The sequence below is a fragment of the Microtus oregoni genome, unplaced genomic scaffold (genome assembly GCF_018167655.1).
Source record: "Microtus oregoni isolate MIOR12 unplaced genomic scaffold, Mior012 000004F_ref0000308, whole genome shotgun sequence".
NCBI classification, from domain to species: domain Eukaryota; kingdom Metazoa; phylum Chordata; class Mammalia; order Rodentia; family Cricetidae; genus Microtus; species Microtus oregoni.
Window position 1 is genome coordinate 43745995 of NW_024543063.1, and position 19140 is coordinate 43765134.

Genomic DNA, 19140 nt, shown 5'->3' on the forward strand with positions numbered 1-19140 from the left:
AAACAAGCAGAAGTTCCCTTAGCCTGCAGCAAAGGTCATGCACAGTCTGGGTATTTATAGATCACGGGTGCAGAAGGATGTGCCCTAGTTAAATTGTTGCCAGAAAGATAACTATGCCAGGAATGTGGACCTCTTCCAATGTAACAGACACTTGGACTCCTCTCCCACCTCTGTAGGTCTAAGGCTGTTTAAAAGTGTCAAATGACTCTCAACAAAATAGGGTTAAGTCCTACTGACCTCTGAAAAATACTTTTAAGAATTACATTGAAGCCAGGTGGTGGTGGCACTCAGGAGGCAGAGACAGGCAGATCTCTTGAGTTTGAGGCCAGCCTGGTCTGCAAGACCCAGTGTCTGGCAGCCAGGGATGTACACTAAGAAACCCTGTCTCGAAAAAGAAAAAATTACATTGAAAAGAAATTAAATACTTAATTGATCCAAATGCATTTCACTGAGTTGCATACCAAAATCCTATTTGAAATATTTCAAGTAACTGGATGCATTCTGTCCCAAGGAATACTTATCCAATTATTTCCACAATATTCTGAATTAGTACTATTCAGGAACAGATGTGTGGGTTCAAAACTCCAGCTCAGTGGTTGTTTGCCTAACACACTGGAGGCCTCAGGTTCAATCCCACCATCGCAAAAACGACTAACCAACCAAAATCACAGAACAAGCCAGGTGTGGTCATGCACACCTTTTATCCCAGCACTTGGGAGGCAGAGACAGGTGTTTCTGTCAGAGACAGAGAGTTTGAGGCCAGCCTAGTCTACATAGTCCCAGGATAGCTAGGGCTCTATAGAGAGACCCTGCTTCAAAAACAAAACAAAAAAAAAAAAAAAAAAAGACCTAGAACTAAAAAAACCCACTGTACCATTACTGTGTAACTTGAGCCAGATCTTTAATTCCTGTCCCAAATGGTAGTAATAATAGCAACAGATGATGGATAATGCACTTAGGATCCTTTGCGGCACACAGTAAGTAAATAAAGGTACTTGAGTGTTTCATCACTTACTGGTGGTAAACATTTCATAGCAGCGGCTATGACTGGGGTTATTTCAGCAATGTGTGGCAATATGCCAGAGTAAAGGACAGGCAGAAAAGCCATCTATTAGTCCTACTGCTGACCTTAGTCTACAGGTAGATTTCCCAGACTCTGAAATCCACACCAGTGGGGGCGAACCATGGATCAGGTAGTTCCCACCATTTGCCAAGTTTACCAAATGACCATACCATCTTTACTCCAAGTGATCCTGCCCCAAAGGCCACCATCACACTGAGATAGGAAAAAGGCGCAAACACCAAAAGGAAAAGCTAGTAGTTTATATAGATTGATATATAGATATATAGATATTGATATATATTGTGTTTACATAGTCCACAAGTTAAATGCAGGTATCCATAAGAAGAGCATTAACAATAAAAATACAATCTGTGTGTAGCCAAGTACAGAGACTTAAAATGGTAAAACAGCAAAAAGGATCTCACAAAAGTACAAATATACAGTACAAATTGATTTATTTAAAACAGTTACAAAAAAGCACAACAAAATAGAGATTATCCTTAGAATTATTAATGCTTTGTTAAAGATCAGGTAGGATTAGAGGGTAAGAAATGGTATTGGGTGGGAGGAGCACCTGACTAGTTCTAAGGCTTTAGATACAATGCAGTTGATTACATATTAATTCAGCCATTACATACTGGGGATAGTGGTTGGGGGATCAGTAATTTATCTACAGGGAACTCCTACACAAATCAGATCCATCCAGACCTCCCCAGTGCCATCCTTCTCTACTCCTTAGGACCCTAAAGCCACCTGGATGACAAAATTCCCATCCTCTCTCCACCCTATTACCTATCCATATATTCTTCCCTCCCCTAAGGTGCTGTGCAAGCTGAGAGCAGTCTGCTCTCTGCAGCTGGAACATATACTGTTTGGCTACAGGGATCCTGTATGTCGAGGAAGTGTGTGGAGGACAGCCGTATTTTAATACTTCAAGTTAGCTGTGAGTACGGTCAGTCTCTTCCCCAATCCAATTCACTGAGTGCACATATGAAGCAAATGAGGGGTCCACCCTGCCTTCAGCAATACCAGCAGCTCACCAACCCTCAGTTTACAACTACACATAAAATCCCTGGCAGGGGGTGAGGGGGGCATAAAACCACTGTCTTATCTGTTCTCTCTCTCTCAAGTACCTAGGACCCCTAACATAAAGACAGACTAAACGCAAGTCTGACATTAGGTAAAGGCACATGGGCTGCTGCCACACACACTGCAGACAGGAACCCAGTCTGGGGCCATCTTTACTGCTAGGCGTTTGCAGTGGAATGGCTTTGGGATTACACGGACTGTTGAGTTTGCAATCTACTAGGGAAAGATCCTAGGCTTAACAGGAGAACTAATAAAGAAACCTTTAATGTGAAAAGTGCATTTATTACTATTTTCCTGCTGAGGAGCTCAACAGGACAAGCCATACCACCTCTCCCTCTGCCCCAAGAACTGCATAGTCTGCAGGTTAGGAGAGAATGCAAACAACTCTAGCATCAAGGCCAGTGTCATCCTAGGCCCAGACCAGGCTTTCGGTCCAAAGATGGATCCTAGAGTTGAGAAAAACAACTGACAGCTGCAAAGACCCAGATGCTTATTTTATTATTGCATAATGTGGGAGACCTGTCCAGGGGAAGCTAGAAGGTGAAGGCTTCCAAGCAAAGGCTAACAACATCCATCTATAGTAGAATTCAGCTCTTCGACTGTAGTGTACAACTTTTCTGATCTAGAAAGTACTATAGCTTCAGTGTAGTTTAGTAAACTTAATCCTAGGAGGTCAACACACCTCTCTAAAACTTGGCCTCTGTCCTGTTTGCTTCTAGGACTGTGGCCTAATCTCCCACAGCCAATTCAATTAATCTGGTTATCTTTACTCCAAAGACCTGAGCCTTTCCCAATGTCTACCTTCAACTCATGCCAGTGTGACCAACCACTCAATATGCTTACTCAATGCAGGTTTAAATCATGCCACCATCCTGTTCTCTTAAAATGTGTATGATACCCACTGGTAAAAAGAAAATTAATCCCAACTGGAGGAGCTATTTCAGCTACACTTCAAACTCTTCCTCAACCCCAGAAAATGGGACAAGAATGCCACTAGGATCCTGGCTCAAGCCCTAACGTGGTTCCTCTTGTTTTTAAAACAGGCTATAAAGTACCATAAAGGAGAGAAAAAGCAGTCTCTGGTAGGACCTGTTTCTCTCTCAAGACAGGCACATTTTTGGAGCCAATGGGCTCCGCCAACACTGAAGCCACATCCTTTCAGACCGACCAGCCCATCCACAGCATGCAGACCGTCCCTATCCCACATGACAATGCTACGCAGTACCACTGGCAGAACACAAGGAAGAGTGGACAGGATGCCTGAGCTTAATCTACATGGCCAAAGACATGAAGAACAGGAGCTAAAATGGGCAACAGGCAGACAGTGAGCATACAATAGTGGTGGAAAGCAGCACAGAGCAAAGTCCATGGTGTTAGGACCAAATGGGACCCTAAGTGTAAGGAGAGTCAGTCTAGCTCTTCTCAGGCTCCGCCCTCGGGATAAGCACTGAGACCTGAGGGCTCAAGCCCTTCCCCCACATCCTGTCTTAATAAGGATGATCTAAATCTTAGATTACTAATCATCCTTTACCAAGTTTCCCTTCTTCTAAATTGGCCTATGTATTTCAAAATACATATTGGCCTATTGTTTCAAAACTTTCTCCAAGTTCTGGGAATATCCTACCACTGACTAGGAATGGGCTGATCTTTGTCAATTGCCCAGTCCCCAAAAGCTGACAGCTAACCACTGAAATGCTCACCCTAAAAACCACTTATGTCTCTTACACACTTAGGGTAAGTACTGCCACAGCTCTGACAAGAATTCTTTTCTAGGGCGCACACTTCAGGAAAGGTAACCCATAGCTCAGCAAAAGCACATTACAAATGCATGGCACCATATTAAGGGAGTTGCTGTTATGACTTTATCAGACAGGGACAGAAGAGAACCACAGCAGAAAAGTCAGTGCCCATTTTGTCAAAGCCCTCAACAATGTCCTTTTCCAGGACTCAGGGGGCATTATCAGGCTAGGGAGCTACAGCTAGTCTAAGTAGAGAGCAGAGTGATTTGACCGCAACTACAGCCAGATGCATGTTGGCCCCACTGGGAAGAAGTTCAGTGGTACCCCTGGTGGACATTTCTTGAGCATCTACAGTGCATGTCACTAAATTCTCATGGTGAGCCTTCCTGGGAGGAAGGGGGCTTGCAAGAAATCCATGCATACAATAATCCCTAGGAATGAGTTGCTCATGAAACAGTCAGAGAGGAGGCCTTCTCCTACAGCTCTTATTTGAGAGAATTCCTCAAGACTCAAGCCCACAGGCCCTCACTGTAGGAAATAAGCCAGAGAAGCAGCAATCAGAGAAGGGGGCAAGAGAAGGGAAAGGCTGCAATCTCCACTGCAGCACAAGGTTGGTGTCTAACTCTGACAAACTCTGAGACCTAAGTACTTGTCAGGTAAGCAGCTTCCTTGGGATGCTTCCCTAAAAGCTCGCTGACCAGGTATCTGTTCTCAGGGTCTGGGACAGAATGTAGGGCTTGTAGTACACCAGCCAGCTTCTGTCACTCCATTCCCAAAGAGAACCACCTTTAGCACCTGAACACTAAGAATGACTCCATTCTCAGAACTTCCCCTCCCCCAGGAGGTAGGTAAGATTATCCCCATTTGGCAGCTGGGGAGGAAGTGAAAGAGCGAGAGATCACAAGACTTGCCTTAAGTTTTGCTCATACCTCAGAAGTGTGGGACCCCTGACGACAGGCCAGGCCTTGGCCAGTTCATGTCTATCTATGAAGGAAATGCCACAATCATACTCTGGGAGGGAGAAGTCTAACTAGAGAGCTGGGTGGACAATACCCTGAGTTGCCTTCAAGAGTCTAAAGAACCACACACTCCCTCTTTTAAAAAAAATCCACACACAAAATTACTCAACCACCTGAAAGATGGTGGTGGTGGGGCGGGGGGGACGACAAATCTTAATACCCAATGGAATCCTACAGTCCAAGCTGACACTCTAAGTTGTAGGTGAGATGTGGGCTTAAGGAAGATGGCAGCAAATACAACCAAGACAGAAAATACTCTGTGCCAAATCCCTGCACTCTGGAGGCAAAGCAGATGGATCTCGGTGAGTTTGAGGCCAGCCTGGTCTACAAAATGAATTCCAGGAGAGCCAGAACTGTTAACACAGAGAAACCCTATCTCGAAAAACCGAAAAAGAAAAGAATAAAGGGGGGAAAAGTGAAACTACTCTTTGTAGAAGAACCCACCAGTACACAAGGAAACATCTGCTAAGATGTTACAAGGAATATCCTAGACTCTCAGAACTGATGGTGGAAGGGCATAGCCTGGAGATACCAAAATGCTCAATCTAATGGATTGAGATGCGAGGGGGCTAAGTAAAACCACTGAAATGGAAAATGCCCAGCCTAGGGCATGGTTTCTTTTTTGTTTCTCCACTATATTGCTGCCAGTGAAAGAGGACATGATTTTGAGTTTCTGAATATAAAAATTACAGCTGATAGGGAAACCAGAGACCCTTAGACACCAAAAACTAGAGGTCTTAGTGGACAAAGGCAGTGAAGCTACACATGAGGCCCAGATGAAGACACCATGCAGAGGTCAGGGCAGCAGAAGGGCAGGGGCGGTGCAGGCACTTAGGCACAACATAGACAGACAATGGAGGAGTGTAGGTGCCTAGGGGATAAGGTCCTCCAGGTCTTTCCAAAGTTACTACTAGAGACTCAGTGAAACGCCCAAGCAGGCCTGACTTGTTGAGTGGGAGTTCTGTCAGGTTAGCCACCTTTCAAAAGCCTTCCCTAAGGCCCAGTCAGCTAGCAGTCCAGTCTTTTCCACAAAGCCCCCTGACTGGGTTCCCAGCAGGGAAGTCCTTCATTCTCAGCCTGAAGGGATTTCTCTTCTCTCTTCTGGCCCCTAAACAGCTAGAAAGCCTTATAGAGGAATGGTGAGGTGAGATGGGAACGGGCAGAAGCAAAGGATCAAGCAGAGTTCTGTAGATCATGGTGCTCCCCCACCCCAAACCCAGCCATAAACATCTGTAACAAAAATCACCCTTTAAAGTGCACGTCTCTCCCAAGAGGAGTTCTGGGCGGGAACCTTCTCATTTCCAACCATTGGGCCTCCTGCCCACCCACCACAAAAAGGGCAAGGGGAGGAAAAAAAGGAAAGAAAACAGTTTTACTGCTGCTACTATAAGCTGTGGATCATTTTTGGCTCTTTCTTTGCTCCCTCTGCCACCTGCTCCCAAAGCCTGTACTTTCCCTTGCAGGAGCCAGGAAGGAGTAGGGAAAAACAAAACAAAACAAAAAAACCAACAGGGCGGCCCTGATTTTGGAATGTTTCTTATCCTATGTGCACTCCCACCCTTTCTTGCTCCAAACCTGCTATTCCCCATCTCAGCACCCCCTAGGGCTGTCCTACAAGGATGCCACGGGGTGATTAATGAGCAACAGATCCTGCTTTGGGAGGCTGTCTTTATGCCTCCTATTTCCCTCAAATCTCACTGCCAAGAGAGCCATTCTCTGCTTGGCATGTGCAAATCCTCTGGCTGCTCATGATGAAGCTCACCTCTGGGGCTAAAGCCCCAGTCCTGGGCTGGGAAAGAGATTCATTTTCCTGCATTGGAACGCCCTTCGATGGACAGCTTTACCTCCTGCGGAATGAAAGAGGGACGGAGCAGCGCAGCCCGTGCCTCCTCCCCTTGCATGCTGTATCTTTGGAAGCCTGGGGCTGGCCAGCAGGCCTGAGCACCAGGCTCAGGCTGGGAGGGCTCTCCCACCCGGGAACCCTCTCCTGAAGGTTGGATCTTCCCCTCGCTGTCACATAGGTCTCTGGGCCCCAAGACTGTCCTCTCAGGTCTTTCTCGGGGTGTACCCAACTGGCCTGGGGGGGCACAGCTGGCCTGAGAAACTGAGTTACTGTTCAAGCTCTGTAAACTGATAGAGATGCAGACATCTCCCACCTGTAGCCGATGACAGGGCAGAGAGAAGAGTTGTGCAGTCCGTCCAGGGCTGCAGGAGGACCAACCCTGGCCATATACAAAAAACGGGTGCTCGGGGGGCACCTCAATGCTCACTTTGCTCTGCTGTTCACCAACCACAAAATGCAGCATAACAAATCCAGGCCACTGGCTCTCCTGTATGTCCACAACTGTGCTAGAGTCAATCTTCAGCCCCCCACTCACTTCGGCACTGCGCACAAAATCCTGGGTCTGGAGGTCCTCTACCCGCTTCAGCTCCCCTGTAGCCAGCTGAATGATGGCGCCTTTCATGAAATGGGAGGGCAAGTGGGAGGAGGTAACAGGAGGTGGTGTTGGCTCCTTGTCTGGAAAGGTGGCTCTGGCCTGCATGTCCAGACTTGATGCCACCAGGATCTCCGAGCCCACAGGCAGCAGGCTAGGGTCAGTTCCAGTGGGCATCAGGTTGCCATTAGCTACAACCACTGCTTTGGGTAAAGGTCTGTGTTTTACTGGTTCCTGATGGGACTGAGAGTAGAATACACGGGCCTGATTTTTCTCCACCAGTTCTGTAGGATTCCTGGCTGACCCTCGTCCATCACCCTGATGGTCAAGGGTATGATGGGATAGGTTAAGAGGGCTGGGTTCATCTTTCCTCTGAGCTGCCACCACACGATAGTCCTGAGAAGCTAAAGTGCCAACCACCCGCTGGACTTCAAGGTCGGTGTCTGGGGTCCCTCGGTGTGCTGGCGCCGCCACCTCCACTCGTGGAGTCTGAGACCCTGAAAACTGTCCATCCACCATGCATTCTACCACCGGCACCAGTCCTTGGCCTTCACCCTTGCTGCTGGTGGAATCAAGGGCTTCACTTTCTCGTCTTATTACATTTCGCTCTCGCTGTCTCTGTCCATTGGCAGCAGCTGCTTCCAAAGCAGACTGGCCCTCCTGAGGGGTAAGAACGGGGCTGGCACCTGCTGTTGGAGTTTCATGCAAAGTATATCCAGCAGGTAGCCTAGACATTTGATAATAAATGGGCATCCGGCCTGGAGCAAGATCCAGTGGTTGTGTATTAGAGTGATGTGGCAACTGGCCGGGTGGGGAGGTGGCAGAAGAGGATTTGTTAAATGGCTGGGCTGGGGATGCAGCCTGGGGGGGAGGAGTAGCTTCTTCTGCTAGGAGGGAGGCATATGGCACAAAATGTGGAAGGTGAGTAGTAGCAATGTTAGCAGAAGGAGAAAGGAGGGGACTAGGCAGGAAATTAGGTGGCACAGCATACGGAAGGCTATAAGGAGGCCCAATAAACTGCAGTGAGGTGGATGGGAGCTGAGCATAGTGGACTGGGGGATAGTGGATTCCTGGATGTTGAATCAGTGAAGACGCTACATTAAACGTGGGGGTCAAGGGGCTCATGTTCACAACAGATGGGAGGCCAGTTGGTGAAAAGGTGGCAGGTGGTACAGCCACCTTATACAGCATGCCATACTGATCTACTGTTAGACCAGCGATGGCCTCAGTTCCATCACCCCCAAGGCTGACTCTGGCTCCTGTCTGGCTCTGCCCAGCCACCACGACCCCTCGGGACCATTCAGAGGCATCACTGGAAGGTGTGTGGTTTGTGGAGCAGCTCGTAGTTCTCCCCATATCCTCGCTGGTCACAGGGAGGTCTCGTTTCTTTGGTGGAAGGCATTCCTGACTCCTCTCATGAACAGGTTTCATATTGCTTTGTGGTGTTCCTGGAGCCTGGATGGGGTTTGCTTGCTCCTTGGGGCATCAGAAGGAACTTCTCTGTGGCTTCCCTGTACCTTTCTCTGCTGATGGCTGGGATGCCCACATCTGCTAGGGAACAAACCAGAGGCAAAGAAAAGTAACCCAGGGAATCAAGTCAAGCAAGCAACATATCAAGAATTGCACCCAAGGAGAAAGCTGTAACAAAGGAAAGTAGTGAGAAAAGGAGGCATGAATCTTTTCACTTGTAAGCTAAGAAAAGAAAAACCAGTCAGGAAACCACAAAGCACAATGAACATTAAAGATGCATAAATAACCTGAGGGTTCCATGACCTCTTCACTACCAACTTCTGAGTTAGTCATGCTTTTAAAGAGACCCTTAGATCTTCTCAGGTTCCTCCTGGGAATGGGCCTTTCAGCACATCTTTTGTTGTTGTTGTTGCTGACTCTTTCCTAAATTTCTCCTTTTGTTACCAAAGACTAATGTGTCATCTTTCCCTGAACATATGGCTTCATTCTTGCTTCCTTTTCCCAGCTTAATTTGGCTTATGATCTCACTTTCTCTCATTTCTACCCCAAGACTGGCTAAATCTATGTCACTAAATGCTGAGGTTTACTTGTCTCTCTTTCATCATCATCATTGTCATCATTAAACCTTTGTTCCAGCATCATTAAATCTTGTTTCAGTCAGATGGTGGGGTGCACGCCTTTAATCCCAGCACTTGGAAGGCAGAGGCAGGCAGATCTCTGAGTTCAAGGCCAGCCTGGTCTACATAGTGAGTTCCAGGACAACCAGGGCTACACACAGATACCCTGTCTCCAAAAATCCAAAACCAAAACCAAAAACCTTGTTCCCTAAACATATTATGAACTGTAGTATCTTTGTTGTTGTTCTTCTTCCAAGAAACTTCACATTCCGACTTGGACCCCACGAGAGAATGACTATTTTCACTTGTTCTATAGCTTGTTTCTCCTCCCCTCTCTAAAGAGCAACACGTCAACTTTCACGTCTCACAGACTTCCCATTCCCTACTCTGGTTAAGACTTCTTCGTATTGATCACTTTCAATTTCTCTTCTACTTTCCCCTTTGTTTCTTTTGCCAGTAGCTTCTTATCCATTCTAGGTCTGCTCTGGGTATTATTTCAGAAAATTCTGGTCCTATTTCTCCTCTCATGTATGTTTACTTACTATTTTTAGGTCTATGATTCAGAAGAAAGTTTCCTCTCCCCTTTCTCTTATTGTCACTTTTTATAATCATTTTATCCACTGTCAAAAAGCATCTATTTAGAGCCACTGTGATGGCACATGCATATAACCCCAGCACTTGGGTGATGGAGTTAAGAGTTCAGGAGTTCGAGGTCAGCCCTAGTCTGGGCAACATGAGAACCTATCTCAAAAAAAAAAAAAAAAATCAAATAAATTAAAAAAAAAAATCAGAAAGCAAGCTTCTTTTTCATATGAACATGTCAATGCATATGAACTTCACTAATAATTTTTCTAATCAGGATGAGTTCTGTTCTGCTTTTTCATTGTCACATGCCAAATTTTTTAGCTTTTTTTCCACAACAAGGAACCCAAAGGGCTTGTACCTGAGCTTCTGGTGGTACTTCTGAGCAGTTGTAATATGTGTCCCCTCCTCTGGCTTGTAAGCCTACAAGACAGAAGTAAGGATGCAGTAAGCAGGAGGCTGACCTCTCAGCCCCCCTTGGGAGAATCATGAAAGATAATTCCAAAGCCACCCAAAAAAAAAAAAAAAATCAAAGTCCATGAGCTCTTACTTCATTCCCAACCTGAGAGGAACAGCACATTTACCCAGAGTGCCAGGAAATGGAAGGGAAAAAGGTTCCAAGACTAGTGAGATGGCTAGCAGGTAATGCACTTGATACCGAGCCTGGTGACCTCAATTCCAGCCTTGGGACCCACGTTGTGGAGAGAATTGACTCCTGAAAGCTGGCCTTTGGCCTCTACACACAAATTAAAACAAAACAAAACAACAAGAAGAAAGATCTCTTATAATTTAATTTTTGTAACATATCATTGGGAAGAAATTTCCATGTGTCAAATTTCATTAGGTTTTCTATCAGCATATTCTTTATTCCCCAATGGTTAAACTCATTTCCAATCCAACTTTTGCTTAAATGAACAAATAAAACCAGGAGACTTAAACCTGTTTACATGTGAACAATGAGAAGCAGGGAGTTTCACCTTTACTAAAGGCCTATGAGTACGCAAACGTGAAGATTATTTAAATAAGAAAGGTGGCATAAGAGGAAAAGGAACAATTATTTATGTTTCTGGGGCAGAAAAAGAGGTCAAGGGGCTGTTACTCAAAGTGAAAGCCCTATTAACAGATTTTCTAAATAAAATTAAAAGGGTTCCTCTGTGAGTGTGTGTAAGATTTTCTAAGTGACAACTTCACACTACTGATTGAGATGTGAAAGAAACAAAGTATCTCTTTGATCCTATGTAGCTAACAATGAGGAATAAAACTATCACTGCTACCAATATCTGAATCTGCACTTGCTAGAAACATCAATAATTAAAGAACACGGTCTTTCAAGGTCCTAGATGCAGCTCAGTTGGTAAAGCGCCTGCCTACCATGCATCAAGCCCTAAGTTTGATCCCTAGACTGAACATGGCAATCCTCACGTACATTCAAATATATAGGATGTCAGAAGACAGCCTGGGTTCCATATGACCCTGTCTCAAAGGAAAACAACTTAAACAAACAACAACAACAACAACAACAAACGAGCCAACAAAGTTTTAACGGAGTTAGCTGTGTTGACTAGTTCTGAGAAATTACTGCCTGTTCTGTCAAAGTCACACAGAATACTGCGAGCCTCGATCCAACTCACAAAGTACACAAAAGGTGAAGATGTGGGAAAACAAATTGCTAATGCCACTAACAAATCACAAATTGGGTATAAGTCATGCATTTATTCTTCATCAACAGTTTTTAACTGAAAGCACCCAGCTTATCCCTTAAGACCCAAAACGACGCTTTCTCTCTGTAGCTAAAATAGCCAAGAAAACCCGTCTCTAGGTCATCAAGGAGTTAGCAAACACAAGATAATGAAAGGACGGAAAGAGGCAAAAACTCTACCCCCCCCACCCCCCACCCCCGGCCCCAAGAAGAAAGCCAAGCCTGCGCACCAGGTTCGCACAAGGCAAAACACTTCAGAATCTGAAACCTGGGTGTGGGTGTATCGAGCAGCTTTGGAGAATTTCTCATGGCAAAGGATACAACTTGTGAACCCAACTGAGCTAAGGGGCAAGGGAAACGTTCTAGAGACCTGCGGATACGGACGGGAACGCAGCTCCTCTTCGTGCCTGGATTGGAATCAAGAGGCTGCACACCGAGGGAGACCCAAATTCGCTGAGGGAAAGAGGTGCGCCCCCCAAAAAGGGAGCAGCCTGGTAGAGACCTGTGGTGATGGCTTTTGCTGATCCCGCAGTCCTTGTTCCGGCAAGGGTAAGGCCTGAACTGGGCATTTTAGGTTTAGAGAGTAGGGGGTCGGACATCGGGCTGAGGCCAGGCCCCGCTGGCTACGCTTCCTTGTTTGGGGGCCCCTTCCCGCCCTGAGAACTCGGACATCCTGGCCCGGGGGACAACACCCCCGGGGTATCAGGGCCTGAAGCCGCCTTCCGGGCCAGGCGGGAAAGCAACATCTAGAGGACTAGGCACGGCCTCTTTCGCTCTCTCTGCCCGCTGTTTGGGGGGCCCTCGGCCCGTAAAGCAACGAGCTTCTAGGGGGCCTTTCCACCGGAGCTCCGAACCCAGGCCCGCTCGGCCGCAAGCCAGCCCCGCGGCCACCACTCCAGGAGACACTCACCGGCCCATTTCACGGAGCTCCCTGGACTCCTCCCGCTCGTCCGGGAGCCGCCGCCACCGAGGACGCCGCCATCCCCGGCCCCGGAGCCGCCCCACACCCAGCGGCCCCCCCAGCCGGGCGCCCGGAGATGGCGTCAAGCGCATCCCGCCCCCGACGCGGAGAGATAACGTCACGCTCCGGCCAGGAAGCGCCGCCTACCTTAAAGAGGAGGAAGCTGGCCGTCGGCCCATCATGTCCAGCGCCCCCTTTGGTAGGAATATGAATGCCTGTCCCTCTGAATGGGTTTAGTGAGGAGGGATTGTCTCCTTCTCCAGGCCAGGATTCCCTAGAGAAGTTTTCACAAGCCTTAACTAGAAATCCAGACAATGGTAGTCCCTGGGGAACTCTGTTTAAGAAGTCCCAGAATTTACTGGAGTGGAAAGATGGAAGGGTCATTGTAGGGTTAGGGTGAGAGAGCCGGGCCCAGGCCTATTCAAGGGTCAAAAGCGTTATAAAGTTATAAATAGCCCCAAGTGGACCCAGTGCAGGACCTAGGGGAAGAGGAAGCAAGTACTGGAGATCTACAAGTGTGGAGAATGAGAAGACGGTATTTGGTTCAGAATAGCGGGAAGCAAGTTGTTTTCTTACAAGGTTTGTTTATTTATTATGTATACAGTGTTCTGCCAGTACAGGCTTGCACACCAGAAGAGGACACCAGGTCTCACTGTAGATGGTTGTGAACTACAATGTTGTTGCTGAGATTTGAACTCAGGACCTCTGGAAGAGCAGCCAGTGCTCTTAACCTCCGAGCCATCTCTCCAGCCAGCAAGTTGTTTTCTGATGTGAAATGCTGTCTCCTTAATTCCAGTTCCTACTTGAACAAAAAAGTTTGATTGACTTAAGTGAAAACAAAAATGAAAAGCTGATTTGAGGATTTGGGAGGCTGCTGATTGGAGGTTGCTTTTTTGTTTATGTGTTTGATTGTTTGATTTTGAGACAAGGTCACAAGTAGCCGGGCTGGTTTTAAACTCCTTACTTAGCTTAAGGTAACTTTGAACTTTTAATCCTCCTGCCTCTGTTGCCCAAGCGATGGTATTACAGGTGCATTTTCTATTGCGGTTATGAAATACCATGACCAAGGCAACTTACAGAAGAGCCTATTTGAGAGTAACCGTTCCAGAGGGTTAGGAGCCCATTCTGGTGAGAAAACATGGCAGCAAACAGCCGTCATAGGAGCTGGAGCAGAAGCTGAGGGCTCACATCTTGAACTGTAAAACAAAGTGAGTGAACTGGGAATCACTTGTGGCCTTGAACCTCAAAGCTTGCCCCTAATGGTACACTTCATCCAGCAAGGCCATACCTCCTAAACCTAAACCTACCTTAATAGGGCCAAGATCCAAACATCTGAACCTATAGGGAGCCTCTCTTTCAAACCACAACAGGCATGGACAACCACATTTGACTAATGCTTGATTTTGTGTTCAGATTACAACTACACTGGGAAAAAAATGGTTATGCAAGCCTTCTAAAAACAAATTGAAAGCCAGGCAGTGGTGGCGGTAGTGCACACCTTTAATCCCAGCACTTGGGAGGCAGAGGCAGGCGGATCTCTGTGAGTTCGAGACCAGCCTGGTCTACAAGAGAAAAGAAAAGTCAGACAGCCATATATTAGGTACCAGACACTAGCTGTCTGACTTTTTCTTTTCTTTTCTTTTCTTTTAAAAACTACTTTAAGTTCACTACTAACCTAGTGGAAGATGTAGAAAGAACTGATAAAACCAACCAAGCCTGGTTGCCTATAATCTCAACACTTGGGAGGCTGAAGCAATAGGATTGCTGCAAATTCAGGTCAGCCTGGGCTACCTAGTCCCAAAACAAACAAAACCTTTTCAAACATTTTGTGAAGTGAGAAAAATAGCAGGAATGCACAGTGTAATATGTATATAATGTTAAAAGATACACTGTAGTTATTTATGTGTGGCTACAAAGAAACAGTAGGATACATAGTAGTGTTTCTGGAGAGGAAGATAGAACTGGACTGGTGGTCAAAAGGAAGAAAAACACCTTATGTTACTGTTGCAATTATTATAAGAATATTATCTTAGAATAAAATGGACGTGGTAGTGCACGCCTCTAATCCTAGCAGCCCAGATGTGGAAGCAGAAGTATCAGGAGTTCAAGGTCATCGCTAGCTAACAATAAACTGGAAGCCAGCCTGGATTACACGAACGAGAATCCGCGGTGCCCGCCCGCCTTTAAGCCCCACACTTGGAGGCAGAGTTCTGTGAGTTCAAGGTTAGCCTGGTCTACAGAATGAGTTCCAGGACAGCCAGGGTTGTTACACAAAGAAATACTGTCTTGAAAAAACCCGACACAAAACCAAAACAAAAAGCAAAATACCTATATGTACCTATGTGTGTGTGAGAGAGAGAGAGAAGGGGGGGGGAGGTGTTGGAGCCCCAACTCCAGTCCTCTGGAAGAGCAGCAATTGTTTTCGTGTGCTGAATCATCTCTCCAGCTCCTCTTTGCCAATTATTTTGCCCCTTTTTCTTTGTTTTGTTTTTGCATTTTCTGGTTTTTTGGTTTTTGTTTTTCGAGACAGTGTTTCTCTGCAGCTTTGGAACCTGTCCCAGAACTAGCTCTTGTAGACCAGGCTGGCCTCGAACTCACAAAGATCCTCCTGCCTCTGCCTCCCAAGTGCTGGGTTTAAAGGTGTGCACCACCGCTGCCCAACTAGCATTTTCTGTTTTTAAGCTCTTATCTTTTAGCTATCTCTCTTCGAGCTGGAAGTCCTTCCACGTTCTTCCTTTGGGTTTTTTGTTGTTGTTGTGTTTTGTTTGTTTTTTTTTTTTATCGTTGCTGAGGTTTTTAAAGGGCATTTGGGTCATGTAGGAACTGAAAAGTGGAACTTCAGTCTGTTTTATCTACTTCCCATTCCCTGAATATTTATTGAATTCCTTTGCTGTGTGAAGTTGAAATTCTTCTGACAGGAGAGCCTGAGTTACTGTGGTGGAAATAAAGAAGAGAGAACCTGGTTGTGCGGGTTATTCCTCTCCCTAAGCCGGCAGGAACTGGAAATCTACACTAGTTTGGTAGTTCCTCTCTGATCTCTGTATACCTGCAGCGCAGCCAGAGGAAGCTCAAAAAACTTCCCCAAATCTGTGTGACAGCGGGGATTGGAGCAGAAAGAACCTTGCTAACTTGGGGAAGCATCCACCTCAGAACAAGAGGAGGCGGTGGTTTAGATGACCCTTTCCACGCTGCCACGGTTTTCTTTTGTTTGTCTCAGGATGTAAGCGTCACTTTAGGAAAGGAGGAGCTTCATCTTCGGACAGAAATAATTAATCACAAACACACTCTGAGATATTTAGTTTTGTTTTTGTTTTTTTTTTTTGCCTAGCATTAGATTGTTTGTGTTTTGTTTTGTTTTTAAAAGCATTTCTCATATACAGTGTACCTGACAAGAAAGAAACATGAAAAAACTATTAATGGTTTATTTGTGTGTGTGTGAGAGAGAGAGAGGAAGGGAGAGAGGGAGGGTGGGAGAGAGAGGGAGAGGAGAAGTTATCTGATGTGCAGGTCAAAGGACAACTTGCAGTTGCTTCTCTCCTTCCACCATGTGGATCCCAGGGACCAAATTTAACCTGCTCAGACGTGCACCAAAGTCTTTGTTTGAATTACAAGGGTCATATCTAAGCAATTAGCCCACAGAGAAGCAAATGCTTTCAGGTCATTGTTGAGCCACCAAGAATCTCTTACGCAGAGTTCTTTAAATGAATGGAGTAGATATGGGAAAAGCAGATTCTCATACAACACCTTCTTCTTACCAGTAGGAGGCTTGCTCAATAAGATGGTTTGTGAGCCACAATTCCTTGGAGTCTAATCATGCCCAGCTCTTCTTGGAAAGCAGATTGCCTTTGGGTTAATTTACAATAGGTTATCAATTGCCCGAGACTCCTGAGGGGAAAAAAAAGAAAAAAAAGGTAAAGTAAATATTTCCTGCAAGCTGCTTCTTGGTTATTGTAAAATCCCCAAGGTGACATGTCTTCCAAGACCTCACTTGGAAGTTTTGAAATTTAAAGGACTGTCTCTGGCCTTTGGGGATGTGCTGGTTGCTCACTAACATGATCCACTTGCTTCAAAGGTCTCCACAGACTGTTCTGTATCTTGACTGGATCAAAGTCAACACTGGTTCTAAGAATCCACTCCAGTTTTGTAAGCTATTGACTTTAGGGAAAACGTGATAAAGAGAATTCCCAGCTTCTCTGTATTGTTTCTTACAAAATGGGAAGCCCATGTGATCTCCAATCCTCTCAAAAAAGAAAGTTTAACTTCAAGTTTCCAAAGGTCTAAAATGTAACATGACCAGATTCCTGGGACCTCTTCTGACTTCCACTGGGACCAGACACACATGTGATAAACAGACACATATGCAAACAAAACATTCATACAATAAAAAATAAGCTATTTTAAAAAATTGTTCAAACTGGGTGGTGGTGGCACACGCCTTTAATCCCAGCACTCGGGAGGCAGAGGCAGGAGGATCTCTGTGAGTTCGAGACCAGCCTGGTCTACAAGAGCTAGTTCCAGGACAGGCTCCAAAACCACAGAGAAACCCTGCCTCAGAAAACCAAAAAAAAAAAAAAAAATTGTTCAACTCAGAGACTAACGAGTCCAAGTGCAGAGAATAAGTGATGTGCTCAGCCCCAAACAGAACATCCACTTTACCTCCTCCCTGCGTGGCGCAGGGCACAGAAGGAAGAGGAGGTGGAACGATTGTGAGGGCCCGAGATCTGGGAGGACGTCTGTAAAATGGTGTCTTCTGATCATGACAGGGCTACGTCCACTCATGAGCTTATGGCAGCTGCGGCTAGTTGAACAACAGAAGATCGAGTGAGCAACCATTCCATCTCACCAGGCCCCTCCCCAACTGAGAGTTAAGGGCTAGTGAAGGCTGCTGGGAAAGGGAGAGTCAGTTTCCCTCAGGGGTGTGGCCACATCCTAGTGTATAACCCTATACACCCATGTGCATATGAATACCACTAAAGGGACTCAATGGCCTATGAAGAAGAAGGAGGAAGAAGAGGAGAAGAAATAGTAGGGAAGTTGGGAGGGAGAGGGAGATGTGGAACGGTTTGGGAGAAGTCAGACTACATTGTGTACATATATGAAAGTCTCAAAAATATATAAACAAAACAAAATACAGAGAAACATATCTGTGACATGAGTCAACAGATAAAGGCACTTATAGTGCAAGCCTACAACCTGAGCGCAATACCTGGAACCCCTGTAACTATGGAAGGGGAGAACCAGCTCCACAAAGTTGTCCTCTGATCACCACATACACTGTTTCATATGTAGACAAATATATCATGTGTACATACACACACATATTAATAAGTAATTGCTACTGGAGTTGCTGACTTATGATAGGTTAAAAAACTAATTTTGGATTGGAATTAGGGCAGTTTCCAACAATATCTGAAATGGCATAAACATACTATCAGTTTTATACACATTAATGCAAATCAGATTCATATCATTGATAATTATGAACTCAAAATACCAGTCAACTCTGAAAAATGTGGATGATGTCCTATGCCCTGCAATACCAAATAGTCAACTATGATTTCATTCTTTTTCAAAAATGATTTATTTAACTTTATTTTATGAACACTGGTGTGAAGATGTCAGATCCCCTGGAACTGGAGTTAAAGACAAATTGTCAGCTGCCATATGGGTGCTGGGAATTGAACCCAGGTCATTTGGAAAAGTAGCCGCTGAGTCATCGCTCCAGCCCTACCATTTCATTCTTTATGCAAAAAGAAACATGTACATCAATCCCATTACAATGAAAATTTGCTTTCACCTTTAATGAATGGTGAGATTACATATACCCAAAATTTGTTTTATGATACACATCTTTGCTGGGTGGTGGTGGTGCACGCCTTTAATCCCAGCACTTGGGAGGCAGATGCAGGTGGATCTCTGTGAGTTTGAGGCCAGCCTGGTCTACAGAGCTAGTTCCAGGACAGCCAGGGCTGTAACACAAAGAAATACTGTCTCAATAAACAAAACCAAAACCAACCAACCAACAAACAAAAAGAAATCTCTGTCAATGCCATTGATCCAAAACTCTTCAATTTAGCCTCAGGTAGATTTTTTTTTAAATGTTTATTTATTTATTATGTATACAATATTCTGTCTGTGTGTGTCTGCAGGCCAGAAGAGGGCACCAGACCTCATTACAGATGGTTGTGAGCCACCATGTGGTTGCCGGGAATTGAACTCAGGACCTTTGGAAGAGCAGGCAATGCTCTTAACCACTGAGCCATCTCTCCAGCCCCCCTCAGGTAGATTTTTTTGGCAAAGGGAAGAAAGCAACCATATTCTTTGCCAAAATATCACAAAAAGAGTTTCCAGGTCACTTACGAATATTCTTCTCGTCTGAAAACACAAGCTAGGCTGTCATAATCTACATTGCTCAGCACCACTGTCTTCTATGTGTCTAATAGTATGGCTTATTAAGCCCCATATC

The 19140-nt window shown here is 45.5% G+C and overlaps 1 protein-coding gene across 4 annotated transcripts; it reads right to left on the bottom strand.

Annotated features, from left to right (window-relative positions):
- Positions 1 to 1303: 1303 nt before the first annotated feature.
- On the bottom strand, positions 1304 to 12757 carry Atxn1l (ataxin 1 like). 4 transcript variants are annotated; one of them, XM_041649820.1, is made up of 4 exons: positions 12624 to 12745; positions 10673 to 10750; positions 10376 to 10437; positions 1304 to 8893 (listed from the first exon to the last, which is right to left on the bottom strand). In XM_041649820.1, the coding sequence occupies exon 4, from the start codon at positions 8774 to 8776 to the stop codon at positions 6713 to 6715; it is 2064 nt and encodes a 687-aa protein (XP_041505754.1). In that variant the 5' UTR covers positions 8777 to 8893; positions 10376 to 10437; positions 10673 to 10750; positions 12624 to 12745; the 3' UTR covers positions 1304 to 6712. The 4 variants fall into 4 exon arrangements, with proteins under 4 accessions (XP_041505754.1, XP_041505753.1, XP_041505752.1 ...); XM_041649819.1 differs by having other exon boundaries at positions 10599 to 10750; XM_041649818.1 differs by having other exon boundaries at positions 10565 to 10750.
- Positions 12758 to 19140: the final 6383 nt, after the last annotated feature.

Bases quoted from the DNA above. Each gene is read 5' to 3' on its own strand.
- Atxn1l (XM_041649816.1), bottom strand. From the start codon at position 8,776: ATGAAACCTGTTCATGAGAGGAGTCAGGAATGCCTTCCACCAAAGAAA.